Below are 17,889 nucleotides of genomic sequence, written 5' to 3' on the forward strand. Positions count from 1 at the left end.
ACAATGTGTGTTCCAAGATATTAAAATAATAAGTAATTATTATAATTTATCTATTTATGGAAAGCAAACCTATTTTCTAACCAAAAAAAGTTTCCATGCGACACATGTCTATGTATCGTTTGATTGACATATAGACAATTAGACGATATACAGATCTGTGTGATATTATCTAATAATTTTAACTGAGTTTTGGATTATTTTTTTACTGAAAAACCATCAGGCAAAGAGATGGTGAGAAGACCGATTGATGGCCTTTTTAGAGTATTAATCGAAAAAAGGTTATTTGAAAAAATAAAATCGTAAAAGAAAAATATAACTTTTTTAATTTTGAATTAAGAAAATTTTTAATTTTTTAAATAAAGAGAGAAAATTAAGATATAATTTTAATTTTAAAATTTTTTGGATAAATAATAATTTTATTTTTAATTTTATTAAAAAATTTTATAAAAATATAAATATTTAAATTTTTAAAATTTGATTGATAAAGGTGCGATGAGACAATGAAAATAAGTTTTTGACTTATAATATAAAGGGGGGAAATAAATCAATGAGACAAACTGTAGATAAGAAAAAATTTTCTCCCAACAAAAGAAAAGAAATGATGAGTAGTCCGTACATTCATTTAATATAAAATATTATTATATGTTTATGTAATGAGGCCAAAAGACTAGTTCCTCCTAATTACAGTGAAAATTCAAAAGTATTATTCTTTAATTTTTTTGAAAATTAAATATCTATTTATAAATAATTTTTTATAAAAAAATTTTAGTTAAAATTATTATTTACAAAAATTAAAAAAGACTAAATTTTTGTAATATTTTTCCCTCAATTTTAAATCTTACACTTCCCTTTCAAATGTTTTTTTAAAGTTTAAAATTTTATAATTTTGCCCCTTGGTTTTTTCTATTCCTGCTATCAACCAATCTTCTCTCTTTCTTCTCTCTCACTAATAGACTCTCTTTGCTCTTATTTCACCTTTATCAAAAATGATAGTCTCCATCTCTGACAAATGATAAAAAAATATTACTAATCAAGAGAAAAAAAAAAAATCGATTGATGATCGAAAGAAAACTATCATCAAAGCAGAAAAAACTTTAGGGAGAAATAACTATTTTTTAAATTTTGAAAAAAAATTTAAAAAAATATAAAATTTTTGAATTAAAGAGAGAAATTATGATTAATGTTTAATTTTTTTTAATTTTTTAATTAAATAATAATAATTTTATCTTTAATCTTGACCATAATTTTTAATAAAAAATAATTAATATGTAAATATTTAATTTTTTTTTTAAATTAATAGGTAAACCTTTGAAATTTCGCCGTAAAAGTCTTTTGAGATCTGACAGCTTGATTGCCGAACAGCTGACTTCGGATTTTCCCATTTGGACATGCATGATGCATGTACATCAATTCTTCTTTTTTCTTTACTTCACCATTAAGCATTTGAACGAGGCCTGGGCAAAAGCCCCAAAGCCCCGGGTAAGCCTGGAATGAGCCCTACGGCCAGCCGTCCCAGGACGGTTCCGGCTTGGGAGGGGGTACCCAGGCCCCAGGAAGTCCGGTCTTAAGATTGGGCTCAATGTTTATAATATAAAAACATTTAGTTTGAACTTCATCAAAACAGTTAGTTGATCCGATTGGACAGTTTTAATCTTTGTAGAGATTTCATCCTTGTACAAAAATCTCATTACAACAGAGAGATTACTGCATTGAATGGGATGATGTAGTGATTTTGATTTGGATGGTGAGATCTGCAGGAGGGTCCGTCTCCTACCCAATCACGTTTTCCTGTCCAGTCCTTGACGGTGATGTTGATTGAATTCTTTAATCATCACCATTACTAATTAATTACTTACATCTAATCCGACAACCCAACGAGATCTCGCTTTCTACCATCTAATTCCAAACAACGTTATTTATTGCCTTTTGGGTTGAAAGCGTATTTAACGGAGAAACAGACTTTGATCGTAAGATACACACCTACAAGTCTGAACATTCCATGCCGTGTTTCATACTATAAAAGACAACCCATGTTTGCAATGAATCATCACCGTTTCTTGGTTGTTGTGTCCAGTTGAGCAACAGTCTGGACTCGTCGGTTAGCAGCCCCGTTTAATCGGCCCCACTTCCAGTATCGTAGGTCTGCTTCTGCACGTCCCATGCAGGGATTCTTCGACCCACACGCAAACTATTAAACAAATGAAAGAAGGATTTGTATTTTTCTAAAGGACAACATAATTTAGCATATGAATTATGTATCCTCATTCTTCTTTCTTTTTGACTGACTTAACATAATTGACCTTTTAGACTCAGAAGAGAATGAGACTAATTCAATTTAAAACGGCATCAGAAATCAAAATATACAGACTCCGTCTCATTAACACAGCTTGTTCAAATGTTCAACGGGAAATCTAACTAATATGAACGTTGACTCAAACAAATTTGTTTTGAGGTGAGGGCTTGTCGCTCCTCACGTTAAGTAACCCCACCATCTAAACAAATTTGTGCCGAAATCTGATGGGCTAATCTTATCATAGCTTCCTTGCAATGCACACTCTTAACCTATTTAACGTAGACGTTAATGCAAGTTTATATACAAACTCTAACTAATAGATACTTAATGTAGTAGTCTTACTTGTACTGCAATTGATCACTCTATTTCACGAATCATACTTGTTATATTCAATTAATAAACAAACAAAGTCACAACTAGTGTATTTATTTATGTGTCAACGTATTCCATGTGTCAGCCTTTTCCCCCTATTATCATCACAGATCTCATTAAAAATTTATCTTTTGAAATCTACACTTCCTAAATTCAGGTAACTTGTTATGAAATTTGGTATGACATTTCACAATCATATCATCATCAGATGGTTTTATTTTTCTTAAGATGCAAAAGTTTCCATTTCCTATTTGATAATTAAATCTCACTTGCTGCCTGGATACATTTTTTGAAGCTCATTTCACTTCAAAGTGTTTTCACTTCACTCCTCAAAGTCTGGCTCTGCAGGCTTCTGCAATCAGTTCTCAACACCAGAAGTTTGCGGAGATTGCCTAGATTTGACACTCTTTGTGTTCGCAATTAGACCCTCTGAATGTAACTCAGGCTATACATGATAATAGAAACATTTCTCATTATCTAATTACAAATTATCAGTATCCAAGGTTTCTTCTGCGTTCATGGTTAAATATTTGTAAATACTCATCTGAAAAGTGGCATCAGGGCAAGAAAAGCCATACAAACATAAACTTAATTGCAAAAAAAAATCAAGTTTATGTAAAGGAAAGCTAGTGAATTTATTTTCTGAAAAGAAGGGCAAATTTTAAACAGGTGGCTTCTCTTGTATCCTATATGTTAAACAATAATTTAAAAACAAAAATCTCTAATCTTGCGTAGCAGAAGCAGCTTCTTTCAAGCATGACCTCATGATTTCCCCAAGCTTAGTAGATGCATCGAGACACAGCTGCATCGCCTGTACATTAAAAAAAAAAAATTTAGCTCTAGTAACATGAAATTGCTTGTACGATGAAGAAAACACCCACAATACCTCATTGAGCTTTGAGGTTGACCATTTCCCAGTAACGGCTAACTGTGTCACCTCATAACAAGAAGGCATGCAAGCAATCATTAGGCTTCCATCTTGGTAGTTTTCCTCCTCTGAAACAGGATCAATCAGAAGATTTTTCCCTAGGCATGACTAGGCACCAAAAACATAAAATTAGGGAGGATTGATTTAGATAATTGATTTAATAACACTATGTGAGTGATTCAAATGTGAGGATTTCAGACAAGTGACTCAACCAAAAGGTGAAAAGTAACTATAAAGAGAAAACCATTCTATTGATTTTTTTAATCTGAAAAAAAAAAAAAAAGGCAACTAGCTTAAAGTACCATCACAAATTTGTTGTAATCATGAGCTTCAAGAGAGAACAATTCATACTATTTTAAGACTCTAAGAAGCGACAACCACATTGTGTCTGCAATTAACCACTATTACTAACACTGCTATTAGCAACTGCCACAACCAACACTCTTCCTCTCTTTCACTAAACAATATATTTTGCCACTACAATCATCTTAATATTGAAGCAAACAATTGAATAAGTCACCATACTGTCACTAACAGTTACTACACAAGCACATCATAAAATTGTTGTGAAAGTTGCACAACAATTAGATGTCTTCACCTTTTCCTTTTTCTTTTTCTTTTTCTTTTTTCCCTTTTTCCCTTTTCTTTACTGGAAACATAATATAACAAGAATTACTTCTCTAGCATGCATGCCAAATGGTACCGCCATTATGAGTTGATTTTCAAGTTACTCAATTCAACTAGATGGAAAACATAACTCAATCCAAACGCTGTTAACAAAACCCAGACAACAGCCATGGTAAAAGAAAATGAAATGAAAAACTTCATAGAAATTGACAATTCAATCCTTGATGGTTAGGCTATAAGCCAAAGTTCCTTTTAGATGCGTACAACACATACTTGAGGCACAAACAGAAAAAGTAAAAGATCCATGTATCTGTAAAAGTTGCATACCACAGAAACTGAAGCAACAAGGTCATACATCATAATACCAGCATCTGCAAGGGCAAGACTAGCACATGATATCACAACAGGGAGGTCACCTATCATGAAAAGAATATGAAGCTCATTAACTTGTGTAAAAGAAATCTCATTGCCTGGCCAAAACCAACATATAACAGAGAACCTATTTTCTTATAATACCAGACAAATGCCCCACATATAAAAGATGCTATAGAGACTGAAAGGATTATCGTATAGCATTTCTTCCATCTCTAGATATGGCCTCTCTTTTTAAGATTATTTTATTACTGAAATGAATGCAATATTTTCCAACAGGTACCTATTACCCATCGAAAGCAAATTTGGCAAAGTTAACAAACTTTCCCAAAATAAATTTCATTTTCACATTGAGAATACATTGTAGTCCATTTGGTATTTTCCTCAAAAATAAGATATAACCATAAGATTTTTTTTTTTTTTTGGAAATAATGATAAACTAAGATGAGTTTTAGATTATTTTAATTCATTATCAAAGAATAATAGCAAGATCAATAACAAGAAAAAGAAGGTAAAAAGGATTAAAGGAAAACAGGAAGGTTAAAAGATGAAAGATCTGAGGAAGAAAATTAGATAAAAGGCACAAGAAACTGAGCTTGGATGAGGAATCAATCCTTTATTTATAGTCATTTATGAAAACCTGAACCGGCGCTTAAGGCATGATTCTTACACACTGGGAAAAATTATCATGAGAATTAGTAAGAAAGAATGCAACTCATGAGTAGATGAAAAAAAATATGGGAAAAGGTTACAGCTAAATAAACCAATATGAAGCTCAACTTGAACTCATTAACCCACTTAGTTCTTTGCTCTTCTTTCCATTTTCTTTTTCCAGGATGAAAATTTTAAGCACTCAAGTTCTTCAACTGATAGACTCAAATAAATTTCAATGCAAACTGTTGACTTACTGCCTCCAGATTCCAACACCAATGCAAAAACATCAACAGTTGTCTTAGGGAAAGTCTCCAATATTATAGCACCCTCCAAAGCTTTATGAAGCATAGATGAAAAATCTTTGTGGTCTGCTGATCCCTATGTAGTTCATATATTAGATCCAATAATTAGGAGAAAACAAGCAAAAATTCATAAAATTCACATATGGGACAGTTCCATGTACCTGTCCACGTACTGGTGTGGCAAAAGTTGTATAGCTAACATTACAATTTAGCCTTCCTATATCACTGTACATCATTGCTTTCTTACTTTCCCTTGGCCCAAATCTGAAATGAAGACAAATCATCCAGATATACACACCTTAATCATATTACATTGCTTGCCACAATAAAAACTACAACAACAAAACAAATGTAAAATAAATTCAGAAAGGTGCCCCAAAGTACAGAAAAACCATCTCTAACTGAAGTGTGTGACAGAATTCAGATCAAAGGAGATATGAATACATACAAGTATAGGATATACTCACACTGACACAATCACCTTGGTATTTCCAAATTCTGCATAAGCAGATCCTTCTGCAGAATTTACAGCACCAGTCCGGAAAACTGTAAATCACCAACATGACAGCATTTTCTTCAAGAAAATCACAAATTACAACATAATGCCATAACAATCCACCACACCAACATAAAAAATTCCAATTATGCAAATTTCGATGTTCTTTAAGAATTCCAAGTCAATCTTTCTATGTCAAAATACACAATTTGGTCCTGACATAAACATTTTATATAAGTAAAACAGATTATCTTCTTAGGAGAAACTGAAACAATATTAAAAATTTTTAAATATTACAACTCACATGCTCACTTCAGTTCAGACATACCATCAAATATCCAAAAGAAGAGGAAGGCAAGGACCATAAATAGAGCATATCGTCACAACCCCATGTAAAATTGTAACTGACTACTTCCAAATGGTCAGTTGTACCATGAATACTGAACCAAAAGACAATGAAATTAACCAGGACCCACATTAAGAACCAAAATGAAGACTCAAGGGTGCATATCCCACCTGATTTCCATTTCTTAACAGCAATCAACTACAAATTCCCATAAAAGGTAGAAAACTAAAACAAGAGGAAAAAGGAGTATATGAATAACCAGCTCATCTTACAACCAGTCAAGCCAGAACAATAACACACTTCCTCTGTTCTAAACATATGCAACCATCATTTCATTTAGCAAAGACTGATCCAAATCACAAACTGTCTGAGCAAAGAATGGAGGTATTGTAAACTTTGTGGTTTAAATACCAATGCACATAAGCTTTTTAATGATTGTTTCACTAAACATAAAAACTCCAACCTTTAATTGTTTTCGTGCACAATTCAACATCTTTTTAATTCTAGTTCACACAATTTATTATGTACAATAGTATTTATTAGAAAATGAAGGTAATATAAGGGCATGTAGCATATGGATTTGAACTAGTTGAGCTAGTTAAGTATCTTGTCATTGAGTCACTGCAATGAGGACCAGATTCTAATTCGCCTACACAAGGGGAGGAACGTTGAACGCTAAAAAAGTAGGAACAAAATGCATCCATACAACTTAAACACAAATGAAAAAAAGATATTGTGAAAACCCAAATTTCACAAAATAAAAAAACAATGGAAATTCTAGATGGCACAAATATAAGGCCAGACATCAATAGAGAGTTTTGAGCATATAAAGTAATAAGGCGTGGCATGCCCTTTCATATACACTAAGTAAGCATGCACTTAAAGAACATAAACAAATGCTTTTCTGCCTATGTAATACAAACGAAAAAAAAAAGAAAGAAATTATCTACATGCCAATTGTGATCAATCAATTCAAAAATATTCTAGTCCAGATATAAATATTCAAACAAGTGTTCCTTCAACACGAAACAAAAAACACGGCTCAATAATGAATATAAAAAAATTATATATATCCATATAAATGAAAGGACATAACTATAAAAAAACATTTTAAGTAAATAAAAGAGACAAATAACGAAAAGAGTGAGCTTACAAGCAGGTCTGCACTGTTGGAAGGTTCGAGAATCGGGTCGGAGCCAGTCGATGTCAGAGCCAGTGAAAATGGGTGGTCGGGTTTTATTGGTCGGGTCAATCGGAGAGTAAGTGGTCGAAGCTGCACCAGGTTTTGCAGCCATTCTATATTTCTTCAGTTTCTGAAGCAGTTCAAACACTAGAACTTCACGACTTGCACAGAAGGCAGAAGGCAGGAGACGGAAGGCTTCAACTTTGTTAACGATGTCTCAGTAAACGACGGTTTTGTTTTGGAGGGCTAAACCCTTTTCGATAATTAGACTTGCCTCCCCTTGGCTCCTAGCTAAAAAGTTGCGTCCCTAAAGTTTAAGAATTATCACGAAACACCCTTGCGTCTCTTAACCATGGCAAGGCAGTAATTTATAATTGACATGATTTGTAAAAATTAAAATCATAATTAAACAAATATAAATATTCCACGCAAATTATATAATTTATAAGGTAAATTTTAATTTTTAAAAATATTATGAATGTTAATAAAATTTTTAAGGGTTTTTAAAAATTCAAAACAAGTTCAAGAGTATTTTTGAAAATTTTAAAATGTGATTTTGGGTTAAGATCAATCTTAACATTTAAATGTAATAATTTCTCTTACTTGATTTTGTGTTTTAAATGTTAAAAATAGTGCAAATTAGACTTTGAGATTGATGGGTTTAAGGTTAAGGAAGGTTTTGTCAGAAAATAAGGGATAAGGGAAATTTTGTATGTAATTAAGCTAGTAGATTACATTCATAATAGGTTTAGAGTACATTTTAGTATGGATAATGTTATATGTATTTATTTTAAATACATACTTATACATATCATCATCTAATTGAATATTATTTTATCTTTAGTTCAAATTTATCCAATCATATGATAACATATGTTAAATATATACTTATTTATATATTTAAAGTAAGTACATATAGTTTTTTTTTTTTTAATTTTGGTATCCACCACTCAAAGAGAGATCTCAAGATTGTGAAAACTACAGCCAGCTAACAACCGAACAAAGTTAACTGTATGACATGAGCACTACCTACATATACTGGTTGCAAGTAAAGTATAAATTATGAACATTTTAAAATTTGAATTTTCTATGATTTTCTGTACATAGAGATATCAAATTAAAAACATGGTAATGTGGTGAAAACCATCTGTGGATGTGTGAATATATAATTTTCCAAAGAAAACTGAAAAGAATTGAAATGATGCAAAGTCCACAGAAAAACTTCCTTGCTTCTTCCTCTATTATAACCTCCTCCAGCCCAGCAGCAGAAAGAAACCAAAACTCAACTTGAAAGCTAACCATATGCAATCTGGTTGAGTCCGTGTCACTTTTTTTCAGAATCATTTTCCCTTCGAGTGATGGTATCAGGGAGACTTGACATTTGTCATGCAGAATGACTCAAACCGAGGCTCAGTTAAATCCACTGTTTCATCATCCAGAGCACAGTCACTCTTTGCCTTCTGCGTTAGAAGGATTATCCTCTCCATATACTCAGCTGAAATTGTTTCTACTTCTATACTGTTGTTTCCTGTACACAGTTTATAGTCATTATCCAATGGTTGTGAACAACTCGGTGGCCTAATAGATGCCACTCGCCTCAGCTCTTGTGCATCAGCAGATGCCTCTATTAGATTATCAGGCCCTATGACTGGTGCACCGGTTGAAGACATCTACAGAAAACAAAAAGTATGAAACACATGCCAGGCATCTCACAGTTGAGCAAAGTAGGGACTAATATAAACTAACAAGTGAAAAGAACTTTACTAGATTCAGTGGATGAAAAAGATATACCACATGCAAGACAAGCAGGCAACTATTGAGAAAGAAAGGGGAACAGAAGGTGAATGGACTCAATGAACAAAGATCTATTGGATGCCTCATTATAACATCCAGTTATGCACACAACAAGGCATGAAAGCACATGTGATAATTGTGCAGATGCAAAGATGAAAAATAATTTTAGGCTGCCACAAATGCAAATTCTGATAATCATACTATATGCCACAAATGCAAATTCCGATAATCATACTATACAGACAATCACAATTTAAGGTATTATAATATCTTCGGAGGACCATTACCTGTAAGGAAAAGCAAGAAGCTATTAACCAGAAGAACAATCAATTCTAAAGTGCAAAAAACATACTTGGTATATATTTATACCTGAAAGAAATTGACTGGAATGTTTAATCTTCGGGACTTATCTGGTGCAATGGTTGAAAGGATTTGCACAACCTCACTCATGGTTGGTCGTGCATCAGGGTTTAACTGCAGACACTCTTTTGCTAGGTAAGCCATTATTTGTATTTCTTCTTTTGGGAAACTCCCTTTTAAACGTGGGTCGGGCAATTCTGATATCACTCGACAACTATCCAGTAATTGAGGGGATGCCTATACAAGATAAGAGAGACCAAAATTAATGGTCCAAAACTTGAAACAACACAATCATGACCATGAGAGTACAGATTCACTGCTTAAAAAGAAGGGAAACTAGAATATTTGAAGTAACAGGATATTTATCCCCTAGTTTGAAGAACACAATACATTCTACACCAAAGCTGAATGGATAAGAGTGACTATATAAGCTAAGAGTCCTCATCATGGTCCAAGATGACCCAATTTTTGTGATGGCCTCTGATGAATTATCATAAGGGGTATAAGTGATGTTCTGAAATGTAAAAGCATTATAAGATCCAAAACTCAACCTAGGATTTGCATTCATACAATAAAAGATGATAATTCTTACCCAAAGGACAAGGCTTTCTTCCCCTTTATTAGTTGATTTATGGATTGGTTGCCGGCCAGTTATAAGCTCAAGTAAGACTACCCCAAAACTGAAAACATCCGACATAAGAGATGCCCTTCCAACAATTGCATACTCTGGTGCAAAATAGCCAAAAGTGCCCTGCATTCTTGCTGGAGAACTGGAACAGCTGGGAAGGCCATCAGCTCTCAATCGTTTAGCCATACCAAGGTCAGTTATCTGCATATATTTAAGAGTTATCAAGTATCATAAAGACTTGAGAAGTCAACTAATCTTTTCTCTTTTCAAGTAATGTTTTCCAGTTATCAAAGAGAATTTGATATCTGTGGCGCAGATTAAAAAAAAATCAAGATTCTTACCTTTGCTCTCCAATTCTCATCTAGAAGAATATTTGTGGACTTGATATCTCTATGCAAAATTCTAGGAGCAGCTGCTTCATGGAGATACTCCAAGCCCCTGGCAGCTCCAATTGCAATTGCAACACGAGTATCCCAGTTCATGCTTTCCCCCAAAACACCATCCAAACAATCCCTCAGATTTCCATTAGGGAGGTACTCAAAAACTAGTAGCCTCTCAGCATGTTTCCCTCGGAACTCTGAACAGTATCCCAACAATGGCACCACGTGACAATGATGAAGCCTTGATAACAAGTCTATCTGAGGAGAACAAGGAATCATCAATTTCCTTCAGTGATGTGGAGCACAGCTTTTTTTATTTTTTTAATCATTTGAGAAATAATTGGACAGTCAATACAATGTTGTTTAACCAAAAGATAAAAACTAATGGCACATCAAGATTGAAACCTCTGTTGAGAACACGGAATCTGCATCAGGCCCTCCCTGAGTTTTGAATCTCTTAACTGCTACAATCCTACCACCTTTGAGTTGACCACGGTATACGTGGCTGCTTCCTCCGTGTCCTATAAGGTTGGAATCGGAAAACTTATCCGTTGCATATAGCAATTCAGAGTATGAGAACTGGATAATGGTTTTATGAATAGTCCATGTTTTGTTCCTACAAAAAGAAGTATTCTGGAAGCACCCTGCAAAATTGAAGATAGAGAATTATAGCTCAGTATCAAATTAAGTTAAAGATGGAAATACGTTACACTATGTGCAAACAGCATGATATAAATTTTACTAAGATTTGATAACATTCAATCATAAAGAGTCCATTTTCATCCTGCAAGGAAGTTAACCATTTATATCAGCTCATTTACCAGTGACAAGATTAATTGGAGAGCCCATATCAACTCTAATATCTGTAAATGAAGAACTCCTGTGGCTTATTAAGTTGGTAGCACTATTGCAACTTGTTTCTTTATCTGATGAAAATTTTGGTGTTTGGATATGGCACTTGTCCTTCCAATGAAAATAGCACATAGCCAAAGTAAGAAATGCAAGTGTTGTGAGCATCACACATAGTAATAGAATGATCACAACAACTTTACTGGAAATTCGCTTCCCTGAGGCTTTTGCTTCATTCACAGAACCTGCAAAGAATCAAACAAATACCACTCAGGTATATAAGATCCTGAGTTACTCCATTCAGTGCCATCAAATGATTTGAAAATTGAAACATATAATCATCCAGAAATGAGATAATTACGTAAATCTGCATATACATAGGGTAAGTTTCTGAAGTCCTGAAATGAACATCATTAAATGACTTAAATACCAAGAAAGTATCATACACAAATAAGATAAGTAAGACTATACATGATATGTTATTATATATGTAAGCATGGGATGTACATAAATGATAGGGGGAAAATGTGGAAGCTTATAATTCAATACTTGTCCTAAAAATGCCCTTCAGAAAACCTGACATACTGATTCATGTTGTATACCATTTTAACCCAGTTGATCAGTTATGAGAGCATTAACTAATATTCCCTACAAAGAGTATAATCATTAATGAAAGAATAAACAGACAAATTATAAAGTTTAAAGACAGCATCTGCTCTCATATTATGCAAGAAAAGAGTTGTCTATTACTTGTCATTCTTTTTCAGAAGTCCATGTGCCAAGATGCACAAAATAAATTGATCAACCAACCATATATTATCCAAACAAAACTCAGTTCACTAATGACATGGTAAATGTACACACACACACACACACACCCGCATAAACAGAAGGATTTCTATGAACTTAATCAACAGATAGTTTGGATATGACAAATCACACAATTTAATGCAAAATGCATCAGAAGATTGCATCTTGTCTATATAGCAACTACAACCTATTATTTTCAATGCACGCACAAGTTAGATGTTATAGGGTTAAAAGGGAAAAAAATACCAGAGGTGCAGTTACAGCCACTAAAACAGGTTGTATCATGGCTGTTGATTGCAACTTTAGGGAATCCATCAGCTGTGCATACACATCTCCACCTACCTTCACTTGATCCTCCCACTGCTACAAACAAGGCTTATGCAGTTTGTCATTCTAATAAAACAAAAGATAATCAATCATGGCTCATAATCCATTCATGATATACATGCACACATGCACTCACATGCATAAAATGGCCTCAGTGCACAGTTGTACTAGGTCAGGTAACAATATTATTACAAATGGCTAGAGTCAGCTTAAAAGACTAGTCAGAAATATGATAAACTTTTCATGGAATGAAAAATAATCAATACAAATGGCTAGAGTCAGCTTAAAATACTAGTCAGAAATATGATAAACTTTTCAAGGAATTAAATGTAGAGCAAATATACTATAACAGATGGGGGAGGGGCCCATGAAACATATTAGAGTGTTGAAGAGTCATTCCTTCAAAATCATTGGGCAAAAACATGATAAAAAGACATACAAAATACCAGAAATGGTTCCGAAGCGCATGAAAGAATAATAGGGCACGAGCTTGGAAACTCCAAATTCTACTTTATAAAATAGTCTCCCATCAATTGCCAAATTCAAGACCTTTTTATGAATTGATAGTTTAAACTCCAAAGGAAATTAAACTTAGAATGCTTGGCCCTAAAACAAGGAAAATAATAATAATAATCTGTTAGGATCCTAAATGCAAGGTATGAGACTTGGATCCCACATTGGAAAGTATGGACAATTAGTATGAGATTTATATGACTTTGGGTTCTCCTATCTTAATAGTCAGCTTTTAAAGTGTGGTTCTCTTAAAATTTGCATCATTTGGTATCAGAGTCATCACTACGTCTCTCAGTTGCAATTATATGATGCGGGTGGTGACACTGGTATTACAGTGTTCGTCTGGGCTAGCAAAGAGCTAGCGCACAGCTAGCCCGCGTGGATGCTAAAGTTGCGGATCGTGGTAGTATGTTAGAATCTTAAGTTGCAAGGTATGAGACTTAGATCTCACATTAGAAAGTATGAACAACTAATGTGGGGTTTATATGATTTTGGACAATCCTATCTCAATAGTTAACTTTTGAGATGTGATTCTCTTAAGGTTCGTATCATAATCATACTTTGTATAAGGTAATACAGATCTCTCATGCTGAGAATCTTTTATTTTTCTCTCATTCTTTCTAGATTAACACATTTTGACATAAACTTCCTCTAAAACTTATATTTGGGTCAAATTGTTAGACTATATAACATGGCTAGGCTCCTCTACTCCCCTTAACCCCCCAGGAATTTTTTCTACAACTAAATTGCACACAAATATGGGCAAAGAAAAAAAAAAATATATATATATATATATATATATATATATATATATATATATATATATATATATATATATATATATATATAATACGATAACAATATCATATGGTCTATCCAATTTTTAGCAGAAACAATTCCATGCTAAAAGCAGTTAAAACTTCTGGATGATTACATATCATACAAATTCTAGGAGCACCTGGATTGCAGTCACAAGATGTAGAACAGTTTGATTTCAGAATATTGCTCTGGTTCTGTTGATTTGAGGAAGAACATGTGCATGTCCAATTGCTTACACCTGATGTGCCAGATAGCTCATCTGCCATGAATAAGTTTACTAGAGTGAGAGCTTCATAACCATTAGGTAGAAGATAAAAATTAGTGAAATGTCATCGTATGGAGCCTCTTCACTTTTCAAATATGATTTTTATAGGTCACAAATGGTATATTAAAAATGATAATCAACTATTACAATGGTGAACCAGGTGCCTACTGTGAGAGAGTCTGATCTCAAAAATGATTCACCCACTGCACAAAGAGAAACATCTTATGAAGCTCTGTCTACAAATGGTTGTTATCTGAGGGATGTCTAAGGTGATAACAGGTTTTAGGCATTACATCTGCAGACAATTTTTCTCTACAGATTGATTGCATTGGAAGTGTGTGTAAATTGAAAATTAAAGTACCCAGTAGCTTGATGATGCAGTACCAGATCAGAAATTTGTGAACACTTTTGGAGAGTCAAGGAATCTATGGGATGTATCTCTGCTTTCCTAGCATTCATTAATAGGTAATAATTAGCAAGAAAATTTTTGAACAGCAAAAACATAAAATACTGACCACAAAGGCTTTGCTGAATCCAGGCCAAGCCAGTGAGACAAGCAAGGGCAACTTTCACTTTGTGCTTCATTTATGCTAGTCCATACACTAAAAGAGAAGGACAAAAAGGCCTGTCACTGAATATTCTAATTTCATAATGAATTTAGCAATAATATGAGAGCCTTCCTTTCCCAAAAGCATACAGATATTTTCCCCTATCATGCCATTGTAGCGCCTGGTTATCTTGAAGGAGAAGATTATGAGCCCTCTCCAAGAATTATGTTGATTCTGAAAATTCTAAAATTCTAAAAAATCTAATTTAGTGGATCTTATTACTCACTAGTCAAGGCGTTACAAATTAACAACATCTACTCAATCAATAGTTCTTAAGTAATCACAAACCTATTAGAAGTAACAAGTGAGCAACTAGTCAAGTCTTGATCGATTAAAGATAGAGAGACTCAATAGTCATTTAATAAAAAAGCAGTTATGTCATTTTCTTCATGAACAAATTCTAAAACCTGTGTAAAAAATAAAAGAACAGTATGCAGAGTGTTCTACAAATAATAAAACATATATGAGCAGATAAAAAGAATGATGTCTATGTACCTTCATTAGGGACCAGAGGTCTGTTTTTCCAACTCTTTTGTTCTCAGACTGCCCAATCTGACAAAGCAAAAATATAACAGAAACTTGAGAGGACAAATGTAAAAAAAGATACTAATGATTTAAGTAGAAATAAAAATGTGAAAATCAAGGTATAAAGAATCAGCAACATTTATAAAAGAAGATACAGCAGTTAACATCCATGGAAAACAGATATAAATAACCTGACACCAGAGAATCACATATGGAAATTGTTTCAACGAAAATGGGTTTGTTTTGAAGCTCTTCAGTATCAATCATATACAACAGTGGATGAAAGTTAAAAAAAAAAAAGGGATAGATTAATTTAGAATGCGATATATTGAGAAAAATAGAAATTGCATATAAAGACAAAAATAATCAATAGTAGAAATAGATATGTATATGGCAACGAAAATGGAAGGGTAGGAATTGAAAATTTTCGCAGTTGGCCAACAAACACCTGAATCTTCCAGCTCTTTTCAACTCACAGTAAGCAGTATCCAATGAAGCAAAAATGTAACCACAAAAGTAGAACAATAATTAACTACACCAATCAAGATACCATGAAATAAATTTGAGTAACAATACAGTATATGTTACAATGTGATGGGATGTTGTTTTATTTCTTATTTAAAATCACACAAGCCATCATAAATATGCAAATTAATACTCATTGTTACTAGAGACAAAGTTTTATTGAAATAAATTTCAGTAGCAAATACTCTACGCGAGCCAGTAGCAATCCACAGTGGTTAATTAGCTGCAGTGAGCAAGATAATGATTCACAACTAAAAGTCTTGAATGCATAATTGTTTGTCCATCCGAAGAAACAAGCACATGAATGCCATTCAATAAAAGTTACAGCCTGCACTAAACTTCCATAAAACAATTAAGATACACTGTCAGTAGGCTACAGGACTAGAAGTCCTTTTACTAAATAATGGTCCCTCAAGACTAATCACAGTGCTGTTCCATCAGCATTTTGTGGAACACGAAAAAGACTAGCAGAGCACAGCACAGAAGATTTAAATGAAAACTCTCAAAAAGTCAAAAACGCCTACCAACTTGGTCCAAACTCTGCAATAAAAGCAAGGAACCACGCAAAACAAAACAACCCAGAAGACCAAAGGGTTGGATAAAAATAATACTGGACAAACCAATCACATTGGATAAAGATAATACTGGACAAACCAATCACATTAAAACGTGTGCCAAAAAGTTTATAACGGGACGTGCAAAGAGACAAACAATAACAATATTGAATAGACAGAGATTGATGTGTTTATAAAAAAACGATGAAAATGAGATAAAAGTTTTGCAAATAAACGCATCTACCACCTTTCTGAAAAGAACCCATTTACAAATCTGAAAGAGACTACTCAACCATCTTCAGTAGCTAAAACACTGTTACGGATTGAATCCCCATAATAATGTAACGTGGATACGGTTTAAAAATGTAAAGTTGTCAAAAATAAAGCCTACAATGGTGAAAATAAAACAAAACAAATGCCAAACGGCTAAGAAAACTTGGCTTCAAAGCGATACGTTGAGGTGTGGGCACTGAAAAGTATAATTTCAACGTTAAGCTGAGCAGAGTGGAGCCCATGAAAGTGGGTGCCCAACTGTGGGGATCGAACAGACAATGAAATGCATCGTAGTAGGCCCGGAGCGATGTATACCGTGCGATTTAACAATTCATTAATTTCATCAGATAAGATTATCAATAAGGTGGGGTTCGTCGGCAGAATAATTATCGTCGTTAAGCTACTTGAAGCACTCACGATGAAAGATAGGATCTTGCCAAGTCAAACGAGTGTAAAATAGAGAAGTAGAAACGGGAGCAGGTAATTCATTTTCAATTGAAGAAGAACTAGCGAGAATGGCGTACCTAAAAAGATAGCGAAGATTATGATTTTTTATCACCATGTCTCTTCTCAGCTACACAAGCATTTTGAAACAGACCAAACAAGCACTTCTCTTAACTTAACAAACTTATAATAAAAGGTTGAAGCAGCACAATCACTGTGGAGAAGATGTTTGAAGTAGCTCAAAGCTGAAGAACCATTTAATGCAAAAGATTTGAATTTTTCAAAGATAGAAGGACAGGGAGGGGAGGATGGGTTTAAAGGGGTTTCGAAAGCCAAAGATGATGCACTGTTGACGAGGTGGCGCCGCCTCCTCGCTTTGCGCAGAAGTCACGTGGCGCTTGGTATGCTTAATGGGTCACCTGCTCAGAAATCTCACCAATACTACCACTCCTACACTTTTCAACTTTCGGTTCTCTCTATTACAACATAATCTGCCAAATAACATATGATTAGGATTTAGGAGAAAAGCTGCAATTCATATTTCTGACTTGCTACTCTATCATATAATTTCCTACGTTTAATCATAACCATCATTACACGTTGGAAAACTAGCGATGATGGAGGAGACAGACTTTGGGCCGT

The 17,889-nt window shown here is 33.8% G+C and overlaps 2 protein-coding genes across 5 annotated transcripts; both read right to left on the bottom strand.

Moving 5' to 3' along the window:
- Positions 1–3,113: 3,113 nt before the first annotated feature.
- LOC123199642 (exosome complex component RRP41-like) lies at positions 3,114–7,864 on the bottom strand. The gene is made up of 7 exons (XM_044614674.1): positions 7,544–7,864; positions 6,016–6,094; positions 5,710–5,812; positions 5,501–5,624; positions 4,548–4,636; positions 3,552–3,701; positions 3,114–3,476 (listed from the first exon to the last, which is right to left on the bottom strand). Exons 1-7 carry the CDS (start codon positions 7,683–7,685, stop codon positions 3,387–3,389), a joined length of 777 nt encoding a protein of 258 aa, XP_044470609.1. The 5' UTR covers positions 7,686–7,864; the 3' UTR covers positions 3,114–3,386.
- A 745-nt stretch (positions 7,865–8,609) lies between these two features.
- LOC123199035 (receptor-like serine/threonine-protein kinase NCRK) lies at positions 8,610–17,889 on the bottom strand. 4 transcript variants are annotated; one of them, XM_044613841.1, is made up of 11 exons: positions 17,328–17,889; positions 15,422–15,478; positions 14,834–14,920; positions 14,193–14,312; positions 12,641–12,757; positions 11,557–11,829; positions 11,141–11,379; positions 10,697–10,993; positions 10,320–10,556; positions 9,737–9,964; positions 8,610–9,243 (listed from the first exon to the last, which is right to left on the bottom strand). In XM_044613841.1, exons 3-11 carry the CDS (start codon positions 14,901–14,903, stop codon positions 8,938–8,940), a joined length of 1,887 nt encoding a protein of 628 aa, XP_044469776.1. In that variant the 5' UTR covers positions 14,904–14,920; positions 15,422–15,478; positions 17,328–17,889; the 3' UTR covers positions 8,610–8,937. The 4 variants fall into 4 exon arrangements, with proteins under 4 accessions (XP_044469776.1, XP_044469785.1, XP_044469768.1 ...); XM_044613850.1 differs by lacking the exon at positions 17,328–17,889 and adding an exon at positions 16,778–16,849; XM_044613833.1 differs by lacking the exon at positions 17,328–17,889 and adding an exon at positions 15,643–16,091.

The sequence above is a fragment of the Mangifera indica genome, chromosome 2 (genome assembly GCF_011075055.1).
Source record: "Mangifera indica cultivar Alphonso chromosome 2, CATAS_Mindica_2.1, whole genome shotgun sequence".
Classification (NCBI taxonomy): Eukaryota; Viridiplantae; Streptophyta; class Magnoliopsida; order Sapindales; family Anacardiaceae; genus Mangifera; species Mangifera indica.